Below are 16,231 nucleotides of genomic sequence, written 5' to 3'. Positions count from 1 at the left end.
CAGGCTGGGGAGCGGGGCAGAGCCAGCCCCGCGCCTTGGGGCCCGTGTGCGTGTCCGGCTGTCACGGGCCGCAGCCCGGTGGGGCCGTGCTGGCCGCGGTGCCCTCGGCGCTGGGACCCTCGGCGCCGCCGGCGCGGGGCAGGGTTCTGCGCCGGGGCCACCGCACCCTGCGTGCTCCCGAGACCCGCGGCAGCTCCGGGCCGCCGCTGGCACGTGCCGCCTCCGCTCCCGGTGCGGCGGCCCGAGCACGAACGGCTGCGGCGCCGGTCCCGGGAGCACGCATGGTTAAGGCAGCCGCGGGCGCACATCTGGCGGGGGAGGGCTGCGAGCCTCGTCCCGCGCCTCGCTGCCTCCTGCGCTTCCCAAAAGTGCATTTCCGCCCGGGCCGGGCGGGCAGAGGCGGCTCCGGAGCGGGAGGCAGCGTCGGCCGCGGGCAGGCTCTGCGCCGGCCCGGGCCATGCCCTAGGGCGGCAGAGGCAGCGCCGCGAGGGAGAAGCCGTGCCCCGGAGGTAGGTGGGGGGCCGCTGTGGGAGCCCGACGGTCGCCCCGCAGCTGCAGGGCCCGTGCTCCCATCGCGGGCGGTGCCGAGCCACCGGGGGCGGCTCCGCCTCGCCGAGCGCTCGGGTGTCCGGGCACACGCCCCGCCAGGGGGGCCGGTCCCGGAGCGCCCCCGGCCGAGCCAGGCCTTGCCCTGCCTGAGAAGGAGCAGTGGGGGGGGGCACGGCTGAGCCTCACAGCAGCCTGGGGGCGCTGCAACTGTTCCAGCGTCAGCAGCAGCACACGGGGGACCTGGCCCACCAGCACGACCCCAGGGGCACAGTGGTTCTGGCTGCTGTGCAGGGAAGTTTGTATCCACCACCCTAAACGGAGACGAGTGCGGGTGCTGCTGCCTCCACACTGCCCCGAGCCCCTCATCCCTCCCCTAGGGTTTGCTCCGTTCCATCCTAGTCTTCATCTCCATCTGGAAAGTATTTTGGGATGTTTTGACTTGCAGTCCCAAGGCTTCTGCAGCCACTGAGTTTACATCTCTGACTGCTCCTGGAGAGCAGCCAACCCCGAGGGAAAGCGCGTGTCCCTGGCAGGGCTGTGTGTGCCCGAGCGCAGGTGGGCACACAATGCCCAGCACACCTGCAGGGTGTACGCAGGGGCCCGGCGATCCCCGTGTGCTGCTGGCTGCCCCCTGCGAGCACCGCACACTCCCTCTGCTCCCCTCAGCCTGGGAAGCACTGCCTTCCACCATGGGAACTTCCTGCTGAAGGGTTTCTCCCGGTGCAGCAGCTCCCTGTGACCTCCCCAGGGCCGAGGCTGCTCCAGGTCCCACAGGAATGCCTGCTGTGACGGAGGGAAAGCCACAGGATTCCCAAACCCTGGCACGCTCCGTGCTGCACATCTGGCACAGCTGGCGGCCAGGCAGGCTGGGCAGAGCCAGGGCAAGGCTGCCGCAGTGACACCTGCTCACCTGGCCCTGGCTGCCTCCCCCACGCTCTGTCCGTGGGTCCGCTTCTCCCCTGCCTCACCTGGCAAGACAGCGGGGTGGGGGACAGAGGCACCGGGAAGTGTGAGCCGGGGCCAGGCCCTTGGCCAGGGTTCCAGCAGCAGGAAAAGCCCTTTGGAGCCTTTCCCAATCCCTCCGCCCCTTCCCAGCTCCAGTGACTCACAGTGCAGGCATCCGCCCCCGGCCTCGGCCGCCCTCCGCACCCGCTGCGGGATCACACTGCTGCCTCGGACCCGCACCTGGGGACACTGGTGACAGCCACCGACCACCGACGGAGAGCAGGGGCTCACCAAAACCACAAGATTCTGCCCCAAAGTCCCTCACGGCCTGGCAGAGCCGCAGGACGGAACACAGGGCTGAGAGGGCACTCTGCGCTCCGGCATCGCGGCGAGGCCGGGCGGGCGGGCTTGGGGAGGGGACAGCGGCCACGGCCACACCCATGTCCCCACCCAGGGAGGCACCTGGCTGAGATAGCAGCCTGGGCACGGCCATCCCCGTCCCGGCTCGGGGCCCGCTGCCGCGGGATGCCCACCCCTGTTTGGCCAAGGCTGTCCCGGTGCCACCGGGCCAAAGGGCGCGGTGCTGCGTGCCCGGCCCCACGTCTCCGGCAGATACGCTTCTGATAATGGAGGGAGGGGTCTCGAAGCGCCCCGGGCTGGGCCACGGTGCCACCACCACTGCAAATATTAGTTTTGGCCCCAGACAGGGTGTGGGCTCTCAGAAGGGTTTCGGCCAGCTCCCAGCTAGGGCTGCCAGCCCACATCCCCCTTTCTGGAGGAGTGGGTGTTGTCCCCTTGCTGGCAGCCCCCAGGGCACAGGAGCCCCTGGCAGGAGTGGGGTGCAGATGCCCTCTCTGGGCCAGGCTGGGGTCCCACACACAGGCAGGCTGCACCCTGACATTTGCCCCATGGAGCTCACTGTAATTTTTCAGGTGCTGACATCCCAAATTGCTGCTCCTGGGCGCCCATGGGAGGCAGCTGAAGCCAGGCTGAGCAGGCGCAGCAGCACTTGGTCCAGGACTTGGCCCGCTCAGAGTCTGCTGCTGCTCTGCTCCACTCTCAGCTCCTGAGGTAATCCCATCTGCAGTGTGTGCCTGGGCTCAAGGGCTGCACAGAGCCCAGAGCCCCCTGACTGCCCCAGTGTGGGTCCCCACAGGTGCTCTCTGGGGTGACACTGTCCCGTAGCCCAGCCGGAACCCGGGGGCTGTGCAGTGCACAGGTCCTGTCCCAGGACAGCTTGGGCCACAGCTGGGCTGGGAGTCTCCTCACTCCTGTCCCCTTCAGCTGTCCCTGGCACGTCCCAGGGCACTGCCAAGGCATGGAGGGGCTGTGGGTGCATGGTGTCCTACTGATCTTCCTGCTGCCCTGCCCTGTGGGGAGCCAGACCAGCTCCATCCCTGACCAGCGATGGTGGACAGACCCCAATGAGGCCCCATCCCAGCAGCATGCTGCCAGGTGAGGGGACCCCAGAGCCAGGGTGCTCTGCAGCGGGGCCAGGGCAGCCCTGGCACTGCAGAGGGCCCCTGTTCCCCTGTAGCTCCTGCTGTGCTCTGCTTTCTGCCTTGCCAGGGCCACACAGGAGCAGAAGGCTGATGGTGCCCGGGAGGGGCTGCCCCCACAGCCCCGCTGTGTCCGCTGCTGCCCCCCACCCGAAAAGCGCTTCTACCCCCAGTACCAGCCCGTGCCTCAGATCAACATGACCATCCTGAAAGGTGAGGGCTGGCATGACCCAAGGCTGTGCTGCCTGCATTGCCCCAGGTCGTGTGCTGAGCTGGGCTCACAGTGCCAGCTCCTGCACACGGGGAATGAGAAACTGGGGCTGTGCCAGTGGTCCTGTGCCCTGCACACAGAGGGCAGGAGCCACCCTGGGGTGCGAACAGCCCCTGCTCTGGTGGCTTCTGAGCAGCAGCATCAGAGTCTGGGGAGAGGCAGGGGCAGTACTGGTGGGTCCCTGCTCCCTCCATCCACCCCTGGGGAAGGTGCTGGGTCCAGCTCTGGCCCCTGCCTGTCAGCCCACCTGTCCCTGCTGCTCTGCCCAGGAGAGAAGGGGGACCGTGGCGAGCGTGGCATGCAGGGCAAGTTCGGCAAGACGGGGGTGGCTGGCAGCAGGGGCCATGCCGGGCCCAAGGGACAGAAGGGCAGCATGGGCGCCCCCGGGGAGCGCTGCAAGAGCCACTACGCCGCCTTCTCCGTGGGCCGCAAGAAACCCCTGCACAGCAACGACTACTACCAGACCCTCATCTTCGACACCGAGTTTGTCAACCTCTATGAACACTTCAACATGTTCACGGGCAAGTTCTACTGCTACATCCCCGGGATCTACTACTTCAGCCTCAACGTGCACACCTGGAACCAGAAGGAGACGTACCTGCACATCATGCGCAACGGGGCGGAGGTGGTGATCCTCTACGCCCAGGTGAGCGACCGCAGCATCATGCAGAGCCAGAGCGTCATGCTGGAGTTGAAGGAGCAGGACGAGGTCTGGGTGCGGCTCTACAAGGGCGAGCGTGAGAACGCCGTCTTCAGCGACGAGTACGACACCTACATCACCTTCAGCGGCCACCTCATCAAGTACAGCGGGGACCCCTGAGCCCCCACACTCCTCCTGTGCCAGGCCAGGCGGCCAATGGGCCCCTGTCCCTCTCAGCCCAGGAGTGCCACCCCCATTATGCTGTTAGTAACCTAGTGCCACTACGCCCAGCAGCTGCACCAGTGTGTGAATGCCCTCACTCCAGCACCTCAAGGCTAACCAGATACACCTGGGAAAGTTGGAGCAATTGTCAGCCCCTGCCATGTTGGTGACCAGGGAGCAGCTGCTCGCCTGGGGTGGGCAGGGAGCTCACACCCTCTCCCTGCTCCAGAGCTGGGTGTGCCAGGCTCAGCCTGTGGCAGCGCTGGCACTGGTCACAGTGGGACAGTGTGACTACTGGTGCCCTGGTGTGAGGCAGCACAGACACCTGCACCGTGCCACTCTCACCTCCTGGCACAGCCCTGCTCCCTGGCCAGAATGGGCAGAAGGTGCTCAGCACCATCAGAAAGGCAATAAACCACTAAGGGCCCTCCCTCCTTCCCGGGTATAGGTGCTGCAAGGGGGGCTGGGTGCCCCTGTAGGGAGTGAATTGTGTCAGTCCCCCTGTGGGGAGTGAACTGTGTCAGTTCCTCTGTGGGGAGTGAATTGTGTCAGTTCCTCTGCACATTCTGTTGCTGCTCACCACAGCCTCTGCTCAGGAAGGGCTCTCTCCCCACCGGCAGCCCTGGGCGTGGGGCCTTGGCCTCACCACTTCCTCTTCCCCTGGGTTATCTGCTGGCCAGGCCTCATGTTTGTGTAGATGCAGCAGTAGCATGGGCCAGCATGCTGAGCCCCCATTCCGCTAGTGCAACATTAAACACATTTCCAGCCTTGCTCACACCCTCGGTGTCCTCTGGCTTTGTGTCTGGGGAGGCTCCGCAGGACTCAGGGCAGGGTTCAGGGGCTCCATGAGAGCTGAGGGCTGGCATGGTGCTGCTGAGCTGGGGGTGGGGGGGAACAGCAAACTGTCCCTGGAGAGCCAGGACACTGTCCAGGCCCTGCATGGGCCAGCTGTGCCCCAAGGGCCAGGAGCTGTGTGCAGTGACAGAACTGTCAGCCTGGGAACAGGACAGGCTGGGAAGGGTGGCAGGGCTGTCAGGAGTGCAGGTTATCCAGCACATCCATGGAGAGGAGGTGGGTCTGAGGTGAAGCTGGGTGTCAGGGTCTGGGTTGGCAGCTCCATGGCTGGGCTGAGCAGGGCTGCAGCTGGAAACCAGTGCCCCAAGAGCAGGAAGGAGGGGACCGGGCTGGGGGGACTCCTTAAATAGAGCCCTGGCCCCTCATGTGGGGAGTGGGTGGATGGTGGGGGCCAGGTCAGGCCGCTCACTGCTGTGCCTGTGGGCTGGGGGCATCAGCCCAGGGCCCCCGCCGTGTCCCATGGCATGGGCAGAGCTCCTTGGCCGCACTGGGGACCGGGCACCATCCCAGGCTGCACAGCAGGGCCTGGTGCGGGCACAGGCGGCATCCCAGCACACGGATTGCACCCTGGCACAGTGCGTTCCCCAGGACACGCGATCCGCTCAGAGGCGTGCGGTTTATTCTCAGGACACGCCGCCCATCGCAGGGCACGCTCCCTACCCCAGCGCACGCGGCCCGTGCCGGTCCCGGAGGCGGGCGCTGCCCGGGGCGGTGCTCGGGGCGGTGCGGGCCGGGCGGGCGGAGCTGCGGGGCCGCGCCCCCGGGAGAGCCGGGCCCGGCGGCGGCGACGGCGGCGCCGTCAGTGCGGCAGCGGCGGCGGCGGCGGCGGAATGGCGGAGGCGGCGGAGGGGCCGGCGCGGCGCGGGAAGCGGACGGGAGCCGAGGCCGGGGCCGCGGCGGAGGAGCCGGCGGAGGCCGAGCGGGCCGCGCGGCGGCGGCGGAGGTGGATGGCGGGGCCGGGGCCGAGGCCGCGGCCGGGACCGGGATGGGGATGGGGTCCGGGACGGTGATGGGGTCCGGGACCGTGATGGGGACCCGTGGCGGGGCTGGCAGCGCCCGGTGGGCGCTGGCCGCGGTGCTGGCCCGGCCCGGCCCTCACTCATCTCCCGGGACAGCTTGCAGCCGGCGGCGGACATCCAGGGAACCACTGTCCTGCATGACACCATCAGCGACCGCCCGCAGCCCCTGCCCGGTGAGTACCGGGAGAGGCGCCGGCCCAGCCCCGGGCCCCGCCGGGATGGGACGCTGCCGGTCCCGGTGCTGGACCCAGCTGCACGGGCAGTGCTCGCTGCTGACCCTGTCCCGCCTCCCCATCGTTCCCAGCAAGGTACTTTGACACGAAGACCACGGAGCCCATCAGCTTCTTCTTGACCGGCCTGGAGGAGCTGCTGGCCTGGCAGCCCAACAGCAACGATGAGTTCAATGTGTCAGCCGTGCCCCTGGCCAAGCGGCAGCCCCCGCTCCACAGCAGCAGGCCCCGGACGCTGGTGTGCCACGACATGCGTGGCGGGTACCTGGAGGACAGGTACGTGCTAGGTGGAAGGTAAAAGGGAGGTGTGACACTGGAACTCAGCGTCTCCAAGCCCAAGGCAGTTCTGTTTCTGTCTGGCACATCTCCTGCCGGCTCAGCCGCAGGTGAACAGGGATATGGGGTGTTTGGCTCAGTGCTTGGGGAGCCTTGCTCAGGCTGGGATGTTCAGAGGTGGCTCAGTGCCACAACTCTGCCCAGCTCCCGGCTGTGAGTCAGGCTCCTACCCAGCTCCACAGCGTCTGTTAGCGTCCTTCCTGCACTGCCCAACCCTTTTCCTTCTGCAGGTTCATCCAGGGCTCGGCCACACGCAACCCCTATGTCTTCTACCACTGGCGCTACATCGACATCTTCGTCTACTTCAGCCACCACACTGTGACCATCCCGCCCGTGGTCTGGACCAACGCGGCACACCGGAACAGCGTCCCCGTGCTGGGTAGGGGCAGGGCTGGCCTGGGGCAGCTCCAGCAGCGAGGTGGATTCCCCAGGACGTGCGGCTGACGCTGCCCTGGTCCCCGCAGGCACGTTCATCACGGAGTGGACAGATGGGGAGAAGCTGTGCGAGGCGTTCCTGGCCGGCGGGGAGGAGGCGTACGGCGCCGTGGCCGAGCAGCTGGCGCGCATCGCCCAGCACTACCGCTTCGATGGCTGGCTGGTCAACATCGAGAACAAGCTGAGCGTGAGTCCTGCTGGCCCTGCTCGCTGCCCTGCTGGCCCTGCTCGCTGCCCTGCTGGCCCTGCTGGCCCTGCTGGCTGCCCTGCCTCTGTGCTGTTCCCCCGGGGAGGGAGCCCCCTGCCCCATGCCCTCACCCCCTCATCCACCTGTGTCTCTATCTCTCCTGGCAGGCGGCAGCTGTGGGGAACCTGCCCCTCTTCCTGCGGGACCTGACAGCACGGGTGCACAGCGCTGTGCCAGGGGGGCTGGTGATCTGGTATGACAGCGTCCTGAAGGATGGCACACTGAGGTGGCAGAACGAGCTGAATGATCAGAATAGGTGAGGATGGCAAAACTGTCCCTGGGCAGGGGCACGAGCCCACCCATGGCAGCGGTCAGACACAACCTGCATGGCCCTTGGTGAGGCCACAGCATCTGCCACTGTGCCCCTTGTCCCCAGGATGTTCTTTGATGCCTGTGACGGGCTGTTCACCAACTACAACTGGAAGGAGGAGCAGCTGGAGCACTCGCAGAGGCTGGCTGGTCCACGCCTAAATGATGTCTATGTCGGCGTTGATGTCTTTGCCCGTGGAGATGTCATTGGTGGTGGCTTCGACACTGACAAGGTGGGTGTGACAGGGCTGGACCAGAGTGTGACCCTGACCTCCCCCAGTGCAGGGCTCTGAGCTCCCACTGAGGGCCCTTCTGGGCTGCTAACCTGGGGATGAACTGGTGAGGAGTGAGGGTTCCCAGAGTGCTGGCCATGCATGAAAAAATCCCAGTGCTGCCATCCCTGGAGAGGGAGATGCTGCAGCACACCCCTCTGGTGTCCTGCCCCACCACGGGGCCAGTGGAACCTGGGGGGAGTGGGGACAGGACAGGGGACAAGGTCACCTGGCCTGGCCCATGCTGCTCACTGCCTGTTCCTGCAGTCCCTGCGCCTGATCCGCCAGTTTGGCCTCTCTGCAGCCATCTTCGCTCCTGGCTGGGTCTACGAGCACCTGGGCAAGGAAAACTTCCTGCAGAACGAGAACAGGTGAGGGCAGCTCAGCAGGGTGAGTACTGGGGGAGGAATGGGGCTCGGAGTGCCCTGGCTCAGGAGGGCTGTGGGGCAGTGGGACACAGCCAAAGGGACACTGTGGCTGTCAGAACACCGTGGCTGCTGACCAGGAGCAGCTGGCTCCTTTCTGCCCCAGGTGAGGTGATACCTGAGGCCGTGCAGGGCAGTGACCATAACAGGGGTCCCTGCCCTGACACCCACCTTTGCCTCCAGGTTCTGGGGCTCGCTGGCAGAGTACCTGCCCACGCACAGCATTTGCACACTGCCTCTCACCACCTCCTTCAGCCTGGGCATGGGCACCAGCACATTCCTGGATGGGAAGGTGGGTGCAGGGTGACAGCTCTGCTCTGGTCAGACTGGACTGGGCTGGGCAGGGAGGTCCCTGCTCTCGGCTCCCCCAGCTCAGCTCTCCCTGTGCTGTAGGATGAAGACTCTGGGCCCTGGTACGACCTGAGCGCACAGGACATCCAGCCGCTGTACCCGGAGCAGCAGGGCACGCTGAGCACCAGCTGCTGCCTGCAGGATGCCTGGTGTGGGGGCAGCTCCCTGCAGCTGCAGGGCACCATTCCCCCCGGCGAGGAGCGCGTGGCTGTCCGGTGAGCTCAGCAAAGCCCTTTACCCCTCCTCAGCACTGGGCTGGCACCATGTCAGCCTGACATGGCCTGCATGGCCCGAGCTGTGTGGCCCTGGGCCTTGTGGCGAGTGTGCCCAGGCTCTGCCCACACCGCCCAGCACACCTAACATGATGCACCTTCTCTTTGTCTCTCTCTCTCTTTGTCTCTGTCTCTCTTTGGGTGGATCTGGGGTCATCAGCCTCTTCTCTTTGCAGATGCCAGCCCCTCCCAAGCTCTTCCTGACCCTGCTCTACAAGCTGGAGGGGCCACAGCCCGATGACTTCACAGTGGCACTGGAGGTCACCACCTGGGACTCAGGGATTTGCTTCGAGGGCAACCCCACCTCTCTTCCTGGTGAGAACCCTGTCCCCCCGTGCTCTGTGCAGGGAGCACCTGCTACATCCCTCAGCCCTGACCTGGCTCCCTCTGGCAGAGCCCAATGGCCGGTACCACCCCCGGTTCCTGCCGGCGCCACCGCCCGGCCTCGCCAAGCTGCTCACCGCCTGCCACCGTGGCTCCCGTGGCTGGACCAGCCGGTGAGTGCCCTGCCTGCCTCCTGCATCCACAGGCACGTGTGGAATGCCAGGGCTCCCTGGTGCCATTCCTGCTCTGCCTCTTCCCTCGCAGGTGCTACGAGCTGGAGCTGCAGGACTGCAGCCTACGAGACCTGTCCCTGATTGTGTCCCGCCAGCAGCCCAGCCCGCAGGAGACACCGTTCACCTGCCTGCTTGGGGAGATCCGGGTGAGTGCCTGCTGCTGCCTGGTGAGGACACCTGCCCCATGCCCCCCTTGTTCTGGGAAGGTGAGGGATGCCTGCCCTGGCCCTGACCGTGCTGTGGTTCCCTCACAGGTGCTGGACATGGCCAGCGTGGCGGCCTCCCCGCCGCAGGTGCAGGGCGTGACGGCCTCGCAGCTCTGGTGGCAGGAGGGCCCCGAGCCCGGGCAGCTCTCGCTCAGCCTCACCCTGCGCTGGTCCTTCCCGCCCGGCCGGGCCCGGTGGTTCCGTGTGCTGAGCCAGGGCGCCCGGTGCCGCGGGGGCCAGACGGCGCCGCAGGTGCTGGGGCTGGCGCAGGGCTGCCTGTTCCGCGCCGTGGGGCTGGCGCTGCCGCGGCCGGCGCCCGCGCAGTCCTGCCGGCTGGAGCTGCTCGTGGAGCCCGTGCTGCGGGACGAGCTGCCCGTGGAGCCCGAGCGCTGGGGCCGCCTCGTGCTGGTCTATTCCGCACCAGGCAGTGGCGCCAGCTCAGATGGGCATTAAAGCAGCTGTGGTGCAGCCCGTGCCGTGTCTCCTCCATGCGGCGGGTGGGCTGTGGGTGGGGGACACACAGAGAGGCTGCATTTCATCACCTGGGGCTGGGGCATCCCTTTCCTCCCACCGCTGTGGTTGTGCTCAGCCCTCTCTGTGGGGGCCCACTGGGTGCTGACCAGCCACTGCCAGGGACCCCTAGCATGTGTGACCCCAGACTGGGGCACCTGCCCTGAGAACCCCACCAGCTCCTGCAGCCCTCACTGCCTTAGGCTGGCTGCCACAGGCTGGGGATACTGGCCCTAAGACCAGCACGGGCTCTGCAGCAGCCCAGGCTAGGTGACCGCTGTGCTCATTAAGGTGGACCCAGCTCAGTGCCACCAGCCTACGCTGCCTCCCCTGAGCATCTTGTGAGGAGGAGAGAAAATTTATAGCAGCAATTATTTTCTCACAGTCTGGTGAGCAAGCAATTAGCAGGCAGGAGCAGCGGAGCAGTGGGGTCCCAAGCCCTGTCCCCAAACAATACAGGCTCTGCCAGGGACACCAATCCCAGCAGTGGAGCTGCTGCTCCTAAGGCTCAGGAATGTATTACCTGATAGCTTGAAGAATGAAGGGCTAGGCCCAGCCGGGAGAGGGCTCTTCATGCAGCACCCTGCTCCCTCACCATGGCGAGGCTGGGGGCCCCGAGGGTGCCCCACTTGCCCACAGGCTGTGGCCCCCTGCCCAGCCAGATCCGCTGTAGCCGCCACGGCCCCGCGCAACCAGTCAAAACCTGAGTCGCCCTGGTTGAAGAAAGAAATCTTTATTAATAATTTCAATAATAATAATAATAATAATAATAATAATAATAATAATAATACTGTTTATTAGAATGGTCACACTTTGAAGCATACAGGGTGGGCCGGCGCCAGCCCGCACGCTGGGGCGGCACGGGGGTGCTGTAAGGGAGAAGCCAGTACAGCGATGGACGGAGCTTTGTACAGGGAGCGGGGCCGGGGCTATGTACACAGGGAATAGAAAAGGGGGAGCTCATCGCTGGGGCGTCGGGGGCGTCTGCAGACTATAAAGTGAGGTTTGAGGAGCGGCAGAGCCGGAAGGGCGCGGGACGGCGCTGCACCCCGGGATGGGCCCGCAGCGCCCCGTGCCACAACGTGCCGCTACTGCGGCCCAGCCTCGCGGCTCGGGTGGGTCCCTCGTGGGGGATGCAGCGGCCGAGACCCCGCACCCAGGGCTGGGGGCATCCCGCTGCCAGGGCAGGGACGGGTGGCCGTGAGCGTGTCCCGCGCCGCAGAGCGAGCGGGAGCGGGACTGGGGCAGGCCTGGCCCAGCTTTGCTCAGCGCTGGTCCAGGCAGGGCGGGAGCGCGGGTGTCAGGGAAGGAGGGAGAAAGAAGAAGGGGAAGGGGTCACAAGCGAGTTGCAAGCTCCTCTTAACAAAAATTCCCTTTAAAAGGCAGAGGGTCGTCCCCTGCAATACCTCAGCACCGCATCCGCGCCGCCGCCCCAGTTCCGCGCTGGAGCTGAGGCCTCGCACTCCTGACACGCCGATGGCCGCCAGCGCCGGGTGGCACCAAGCCACGTCCCCACCCTGTCACCCGGCCCCGCGAGCCGGGCAGGGCGCAGCGCTCTGCCGGCACCCCCAGCGCTGCTGCACCGGGGAAAGGAAGACGTGGCGCCCAGGCCCTGCGCCCGGGCGGGGAGGGCCCCCCGGACCCCGCGGACCCTCACGCCTGCCTGCGCCGGCTCCCTCCCTGCGGGGCTGTGGGGCCGGGGGCTGGGGGTCCCTCCGTCCGGCGCGTCCGACCGCCGGGGCTCGCCGCGGCTCCTCTGGGACTCGCTCACTCCGTGTGTGTGGACAGTTGGGGCTCACTTGGCTGCTGCCGCTTGCCTTGCTTTCTCTTTTTTTTGTTTGGCTTTTCTTTCTTTTTTTTTTTTTTTTTTGTCGCTTCGCTTTTAAATTTTATATTTTGGGGTTCTTTTTTTTGTTTTGTATGTGTGTGGATATTTTTGCCCTTCCTGGTCCCAGAAGGAAACGGCCACAGGTTCACTACAACAGAAACAAGAGAGGCAGGTCTTTCGCTGGAGCACTCAGGCCGAGCAGGTGGCTGGAGGAACACAGGCACCGTCCCAGCCTGGCCCATCACACCCAGCTCTGCAGCCAGCCCAGCCCATCACACCTGGCCCAGGATCCTGAACCCACCCCAGGCCCCACAGCTGGCAGCAACCCAGCTGGCTCCTCTCTCTCCTACGGGGGCAGAGGGGCTGCTCGGGGGGCTGCTGTCACCCCAAGCCCCAGCGCCTGTGAAGCGAGCATCCCTGCAGGCTGAGCATGCCCTGCCCCATGGGGGATGAGCCCTGAGCAGAGAGGGGACCCGGGCGCTGCTGGGGCTCGGGGCTGGCCCCGGGGCGGGCAGATGCTGCAGGAGAGGCGGCAGGACGGAGCGGCTGAGGTAACCCTCAGGTGTGGGTGCTGCAGGTAACCCTCAGGTGTGGGTGCTGCAGGTAACCCTCAGGGTGTGGGTGCTGCAGGTAACCCTCAGGGTGTGGGTGCTGCAGGTAACCCTCAGGTGTGGGTGCTGCAGGTAACCCTCAGGGTGTGGGTGCTGTGGCCCCACAGAGCCCGGCGGCCCCACAGAGCCCGGCGCCAGCCCCGGGCAGCACCCGCGGCTCCTGCGCAGGCTCGGCCTCGGCTCTGTCTGCCTGGTTGGGTTTGGTGCTAGTGAGCATCGGGGGCAGTGGTGGGGGGGCTGGGTCTGTCTTGCTAGTAGGGAGTGAAGCGGCTGTACCCTCCTCGGTATAGACTAGCCTGCAACATCAAAGATGAAAAAAAAGCCAATCAGTATTCAGAGATAGCCAAAGCCCTTTTTCTCTTTTTTATTTTTTTTTTTTCCTCTCCTCTTTCAAATGACACCAAATCGCTGCTGTCCTTGGGATGCAAGGGGCAGGCAGGGCCAGTGCTGCCCGGGCTCTGTGGTGGCCGTGGGCACTGCCCTGCGCCTCCAGCGTGGCACTGCCGTGCCACGCCTGCCAAGGAGCTGCCCCATCCCTGCTGTGGCACTGAGCTGAAAACCCCCAGGGTGCCGTGCCTGTGCCCCCTCACTAGCAGCTGCCCAGGGAGTCAAAAGGCAGAAAAAGGCAGGTTGGCTTTGCAATCCCAGCCGTGAGTGCGATTTTTCATCTTTGATGCTGTCAGAGCTGGCCAAGAGCTGTGGTGTGTGAGGGGCTGCGGTGCCCCCCGTGTGTGGCTGCATGAGGGGCTCTGGGGACACTGTCCTGCACTGGGATGGCAGAGGGCTCCTGCAGCCTGCCCAGGGCACAGCCAGGCCCCTGGAAGTGGTGTGGATGGGCAGGACTGTGCGGGGTGTGAGGGGAAGGAGGGGCAGGGTGTGGGGTGGGGGTTCCTCTCCTGCAGACAGAGCCAGGCAGGGGCTGTGCCATTCCCAGTGCCCTCCCACAGCCCCTGCCCTGTGCCCCACGCTGTGCCAGACCCCTCCCCGGGCTGCCTGCAGCCCCCCGGGAAGCAGAGGAAGGCCGAGGGGCTGCTCTTACCATGGTGCCGATGCTGTACGTGGCGGCGGGGCCGATGGTGTGGTGGTAGGGGTCTGCTGCTGCGTACACTCTGCCGTAGCTAGGAGCAAACAGTGGGGTGTTAGTGACAGAGCTGGGGCCCTGTGTCCCCTCTGAGCCCTCCCTCTCTCCCAACTGCACCTGGGAGCCCCCCGGCATCTCCCTGCTCCCCCTGCAGTGGTGCCGACCCTTTCCAGCTGAGCCCTGACGGGAGCAAGGGGTCCCTGCCTGCGGGACACCCTCTCCATGCCTGACTCTGTCCTGTCCCTCAGCACTCAGCAGCTGGGGTGTCAGGGTGGGACGTGCAGGGTGCCACGGGGCTCCCCCAGGTGCCACGGGGCCCCCCCAGGTGCCATGCCCGGTGCTCACCTGTCGCTGTAGGCGGCCGCTGCTGCTGCGGGCTGGGCGTACCTGTAGGCAGCATAGCCCCCCTGTGGGAGAGACACTGGTCAGGGGCTGCACCCACTGGGAATGGGGCTGGGGGCAGCTGGGTGCCCCATGGCACTGCACAGAGAGGTGCGGGGCACACAGGGGGCTGGTGCCAGTGCCACTGCGCACGCAACAGCCTCATTCCCATTCCCCAGGGGCCTTCACAAACATTAACCTTAAAAAATTAAATTTCCAGAGAAGAGACTGTCACCTCCCCTCTCGCTTTAATGAGGTGTCACGTTAGATAAATCCTTCAGTGCCCGCCTGAAATATCACCGCTGGCTGCTCAGACACGGAGGTTAAACGCGGGCGTAAGGAACTGAGGCCGTAAATCTTGTGTGGCACCAGCCCTGCAAGGGCTGGCAGGGGCACAGGGCTGGGCACAGGATCCTGTGTGCTGTGTGCCACCCAGACTGCTCTGCAGAAGCTGTGCTGGGGTCATGCTCTTGCTGCTGCCCAGGGGAAGGGGTTGGGGTGGGGCAGAGCCCACCAGAGACCCGTGTGATGCCCCCTGTGCTGGCATGGGGTCCCTGTCACAGCCCAGCCCTGGGCACTTACGTAGATCTCAGCTCCGTAGAACCCATCCTGGTAGACGACCCTGGAAATGAGGCAGAGGCATCAGAGCCTGGCAAGAGCCCCTGGGTGAGGGCAGCGGGGTGAGGGCACTGACTGGGGCAAGGAGTGGCTGTCCATGCCCCAAAGGCACCTCTGGGCTGGGATTGCGGGCAGGGACTTGGGCACATGCAGAGGGCAGGGCAGGAGGTTCCCAAAGCAGGATCTCTGCTGGGGGCAGCCAAGCAGCCACAGATGGCCATGGCTGTGTCTGTGACCAACGGCACCCCAGCTGGGTTTCCATTGAACCACCCATCCTGGCTGGAATAACGCCCTGTGCCTTGGTGGGCAGGAGGCTGCTGAGCGTGCGGCTCACCCCGGGCAGCAGAGTGGGGCTGGGGCAGAGCCTGTGGCCAGGCAGGAGCTGCAGGGGCTGCAGGGGCAGAGCCTGTGGCCAGGCAGGTGCCGCAGGAGCTGCAGCCCGTTCCTGACGGGCCTGGCAGTGCCAGCACCGCCCCGGGTGGTGTGGCAGTCCTGTCCCCCCCAGCAGCCGCCGGTACTCACGCGCCGTAGGCGGGGATGGGTGGCGGCGGCGGCGCGGCGCGGAAGGTGTTGTACATGGCACGGCCCCGGCCCCGCAGGTGCGCCCCTCGGTAGGCCACGGCCGTCCCCGTGGCGGGGTACGGGAACCCCGTTACTGCAGGAGGCAGGGACACCTGTGGGCTGTGCACAGCGGGAGCACAGAGCCCACACCGGGCACCTGTGGCACAGCCCACCCTGTTCCCTCAGGTCCCGTGGGGATGCTGGGCAAGGGGATGGGATGGGATAGGATACAGGATAGGATAGGATACAGGATAGGATAGGATAGGATATAGGATAGGATAGGATAGGATATAGGATAGGATAGGATAGGATAGGATAGGATAGGATAGGATAGGATAGGATAGGATAGGATAGGATAGGAGGAACTGTCCAGACAGGTGTGAAGTACAGGGAGAGGGGCCAGGGGCTGCTCACAGGGCAGAGCTGACGTTTGGGGGGAACCCACAGCAGGTACTGCTGCAGCCCGACCTTACCTGCGTAGAATTCGGGGCCGTAGACTGCTCCTACCACCGGGTTCAGCTTCCAGCCTGTGGGCAGGGAGAGCTGGTGAGGACAGGGCACTCTCCATGGTGCCCTGAGGGGCAGCAGCCCCATCCCCAGGCAGAGAGAGGGCATGGGGGCTGCACTCCTGCACTGGGCAGGAGCAGCTGCTCTCCCATTTGCCCGCAGTGTGTAGGGCACTCACTACCAGAGCTCCACTGCAGCCAGGCAGTGAGGGTGCCCCGAGGTGCCCCTGCCTGCTGCAGCCCTGCTCCCCAGACACTGGCCTTACCGTTGGTGTAGGGGTTGGCCACCTTCTTGTTGGTCATGACTCGGGCCGTGGCGTTGTTCACCTGCGGAGAGAGGGACGGGCTCAGTGCCTGAGGACGTGGGGCTGGCCAGGCTGGGTCCAGGGCCCGCTCGGCTGCAGCCAGCTCCCCTTGCTGCTGCTGCTGCTGCTGCTTTGGGTGCTGGAGCAGGGGATGCAGTGCACCAGGGACACGAGACACGGCTCTGCCTGC

General features: G+C 65.8%; 3 protein-coding genes across 8 annotated transcripts in view; 2 read left to right on the top strand and 1 right to left on the bottom strand.

Moving 5' to 3' along the window:
• The first annotated feature begins 447 nt into the window (after positions 1–447).
• Positions 448–4,866, top strand: C1QTNF1 (C1q and TNF related 1). 3 transcript variants are annotated; one of them, XM_058817108.1, is made up of 5 exons: positions 448–509; positions 2,427–2,565; positions 2,779–2,949; positions 3,064–3,206; positions 3,534–4,866. In XM_058817108.1, exons 3-5 carry the CDS (start codon positions 2,813–2,815, stop codon positions 4,082–4,084), a joined length of 831 nt encoding a protein of 276 aa, XP_058673091.1. In that variant the 5' UTR covers positions 448–509; positions 2,427–2,565; positions 2,779–2,812; the 3' UTR covers positions 4,085–4,866. The 3 variants fall into 3 exon arrangements, with proteins under 3 accessions (XP_058673091.1, XP_058673093.1, XP_058673092.1); XM_058817110.1 differs by having other exon boundaries at positions 478–509; positions 2,799–2,949; XM_058817109.1 differs by lacking the exon at positions 448–509 and having other exon boundaries at positions 2,651–2,949.
• Positions 4,867–5,811: 945 nt separating this feature from the next.
• Positions 5,812–10,093, top strand: ENGASE (endo-beta-N-acetylglucosaminidase). Its single transcript, XM_058817185.1, has 14 exons — positions 5,812–5,924; positions 6,097–6,173; positions 6,305–6,506; positions 6,797–6,945; positions 7,031–7,188; positions 7,356–7,504; positions 7,625–7,790; positions 8,097–8,200; positions 8,438–8,546; positions 8,648–8,820; positions 9,038–9,192; positions 9,272–9,374; positions 9,466–9,580; positions 9,689–10,093. Exons 1-14 carry the CDS (start codon positions 5,812–5,814, stop codon positions 10,091–10,093), a joined length of 2,178 nt encoding a protein of 725 aa, XP_058673168.1.
• A 1,944-nt stretch (positions 10,094–12,037) lies between these two features.
• Positions 12,038–16,231, bottom strand: part of RBFOX3 (RNA binding fox-1 homolog 3) — a 121,564-nt gene continuing 117,370 nt past the window's right edge. For 3 of the 4 annotated variants that reach the window (XM_058817465.1, XM_058817464.1, XM_058817467.1), the window contains exons 9-15: positions 16,003–16,063; positions 15,704–15,757; positions 15,192–15,324; positions 14,634–14,673; positions 14,016–14,077; positions 13,629–13,707; positions 12,829–12,885 (exon numbers count right to left, since the gene is read on the bottom strand). In XM_058817465.1, coding sequence (XP_058673448.1) covers positions 12,841–12,885; positions 13,629–13,707; positions 14,016–14,077; positions 14,634–14,673; positions 15,192–15,324; positions 15,704–15,757; positions 16,003–16,063 — 474 coding nt within the window. In that variant the 3' untranslated portion in view covers positions 12,829–12,840. Of the gene's footprint in view, positions 12,127–12,828; positions 12,886–13,628; positions 13,708–14,015; positions 14,078–14,633; positions 14,674–15,191; positions 15,325–15,703; positions 15,758–16,002; positions 16,064–16,231 lie in introns of those variants that run through there. The other variant, XM_058817468.1, reaches the window with a different exon arrangement.

Source organism: Ammospiza caudacuta, chromosome 19 (assembly GCF_027887145.1).
Source record: "Ammospiza caudacuta isolate bAmmCau1 chromosome 19, bAmmCau1.pri, whole genome shotgun sequence".
Taxonomy (NCBI): domain Eukaryota; kingdom Metazoa; phylum Chordata; class Aves; order Passeriformes; family Passerellidae; genus Ammospiza; species Ammospiza caudacuta.
This window is presented reverse-complemented; position numbering and strand designations above follow the sequence as displayed.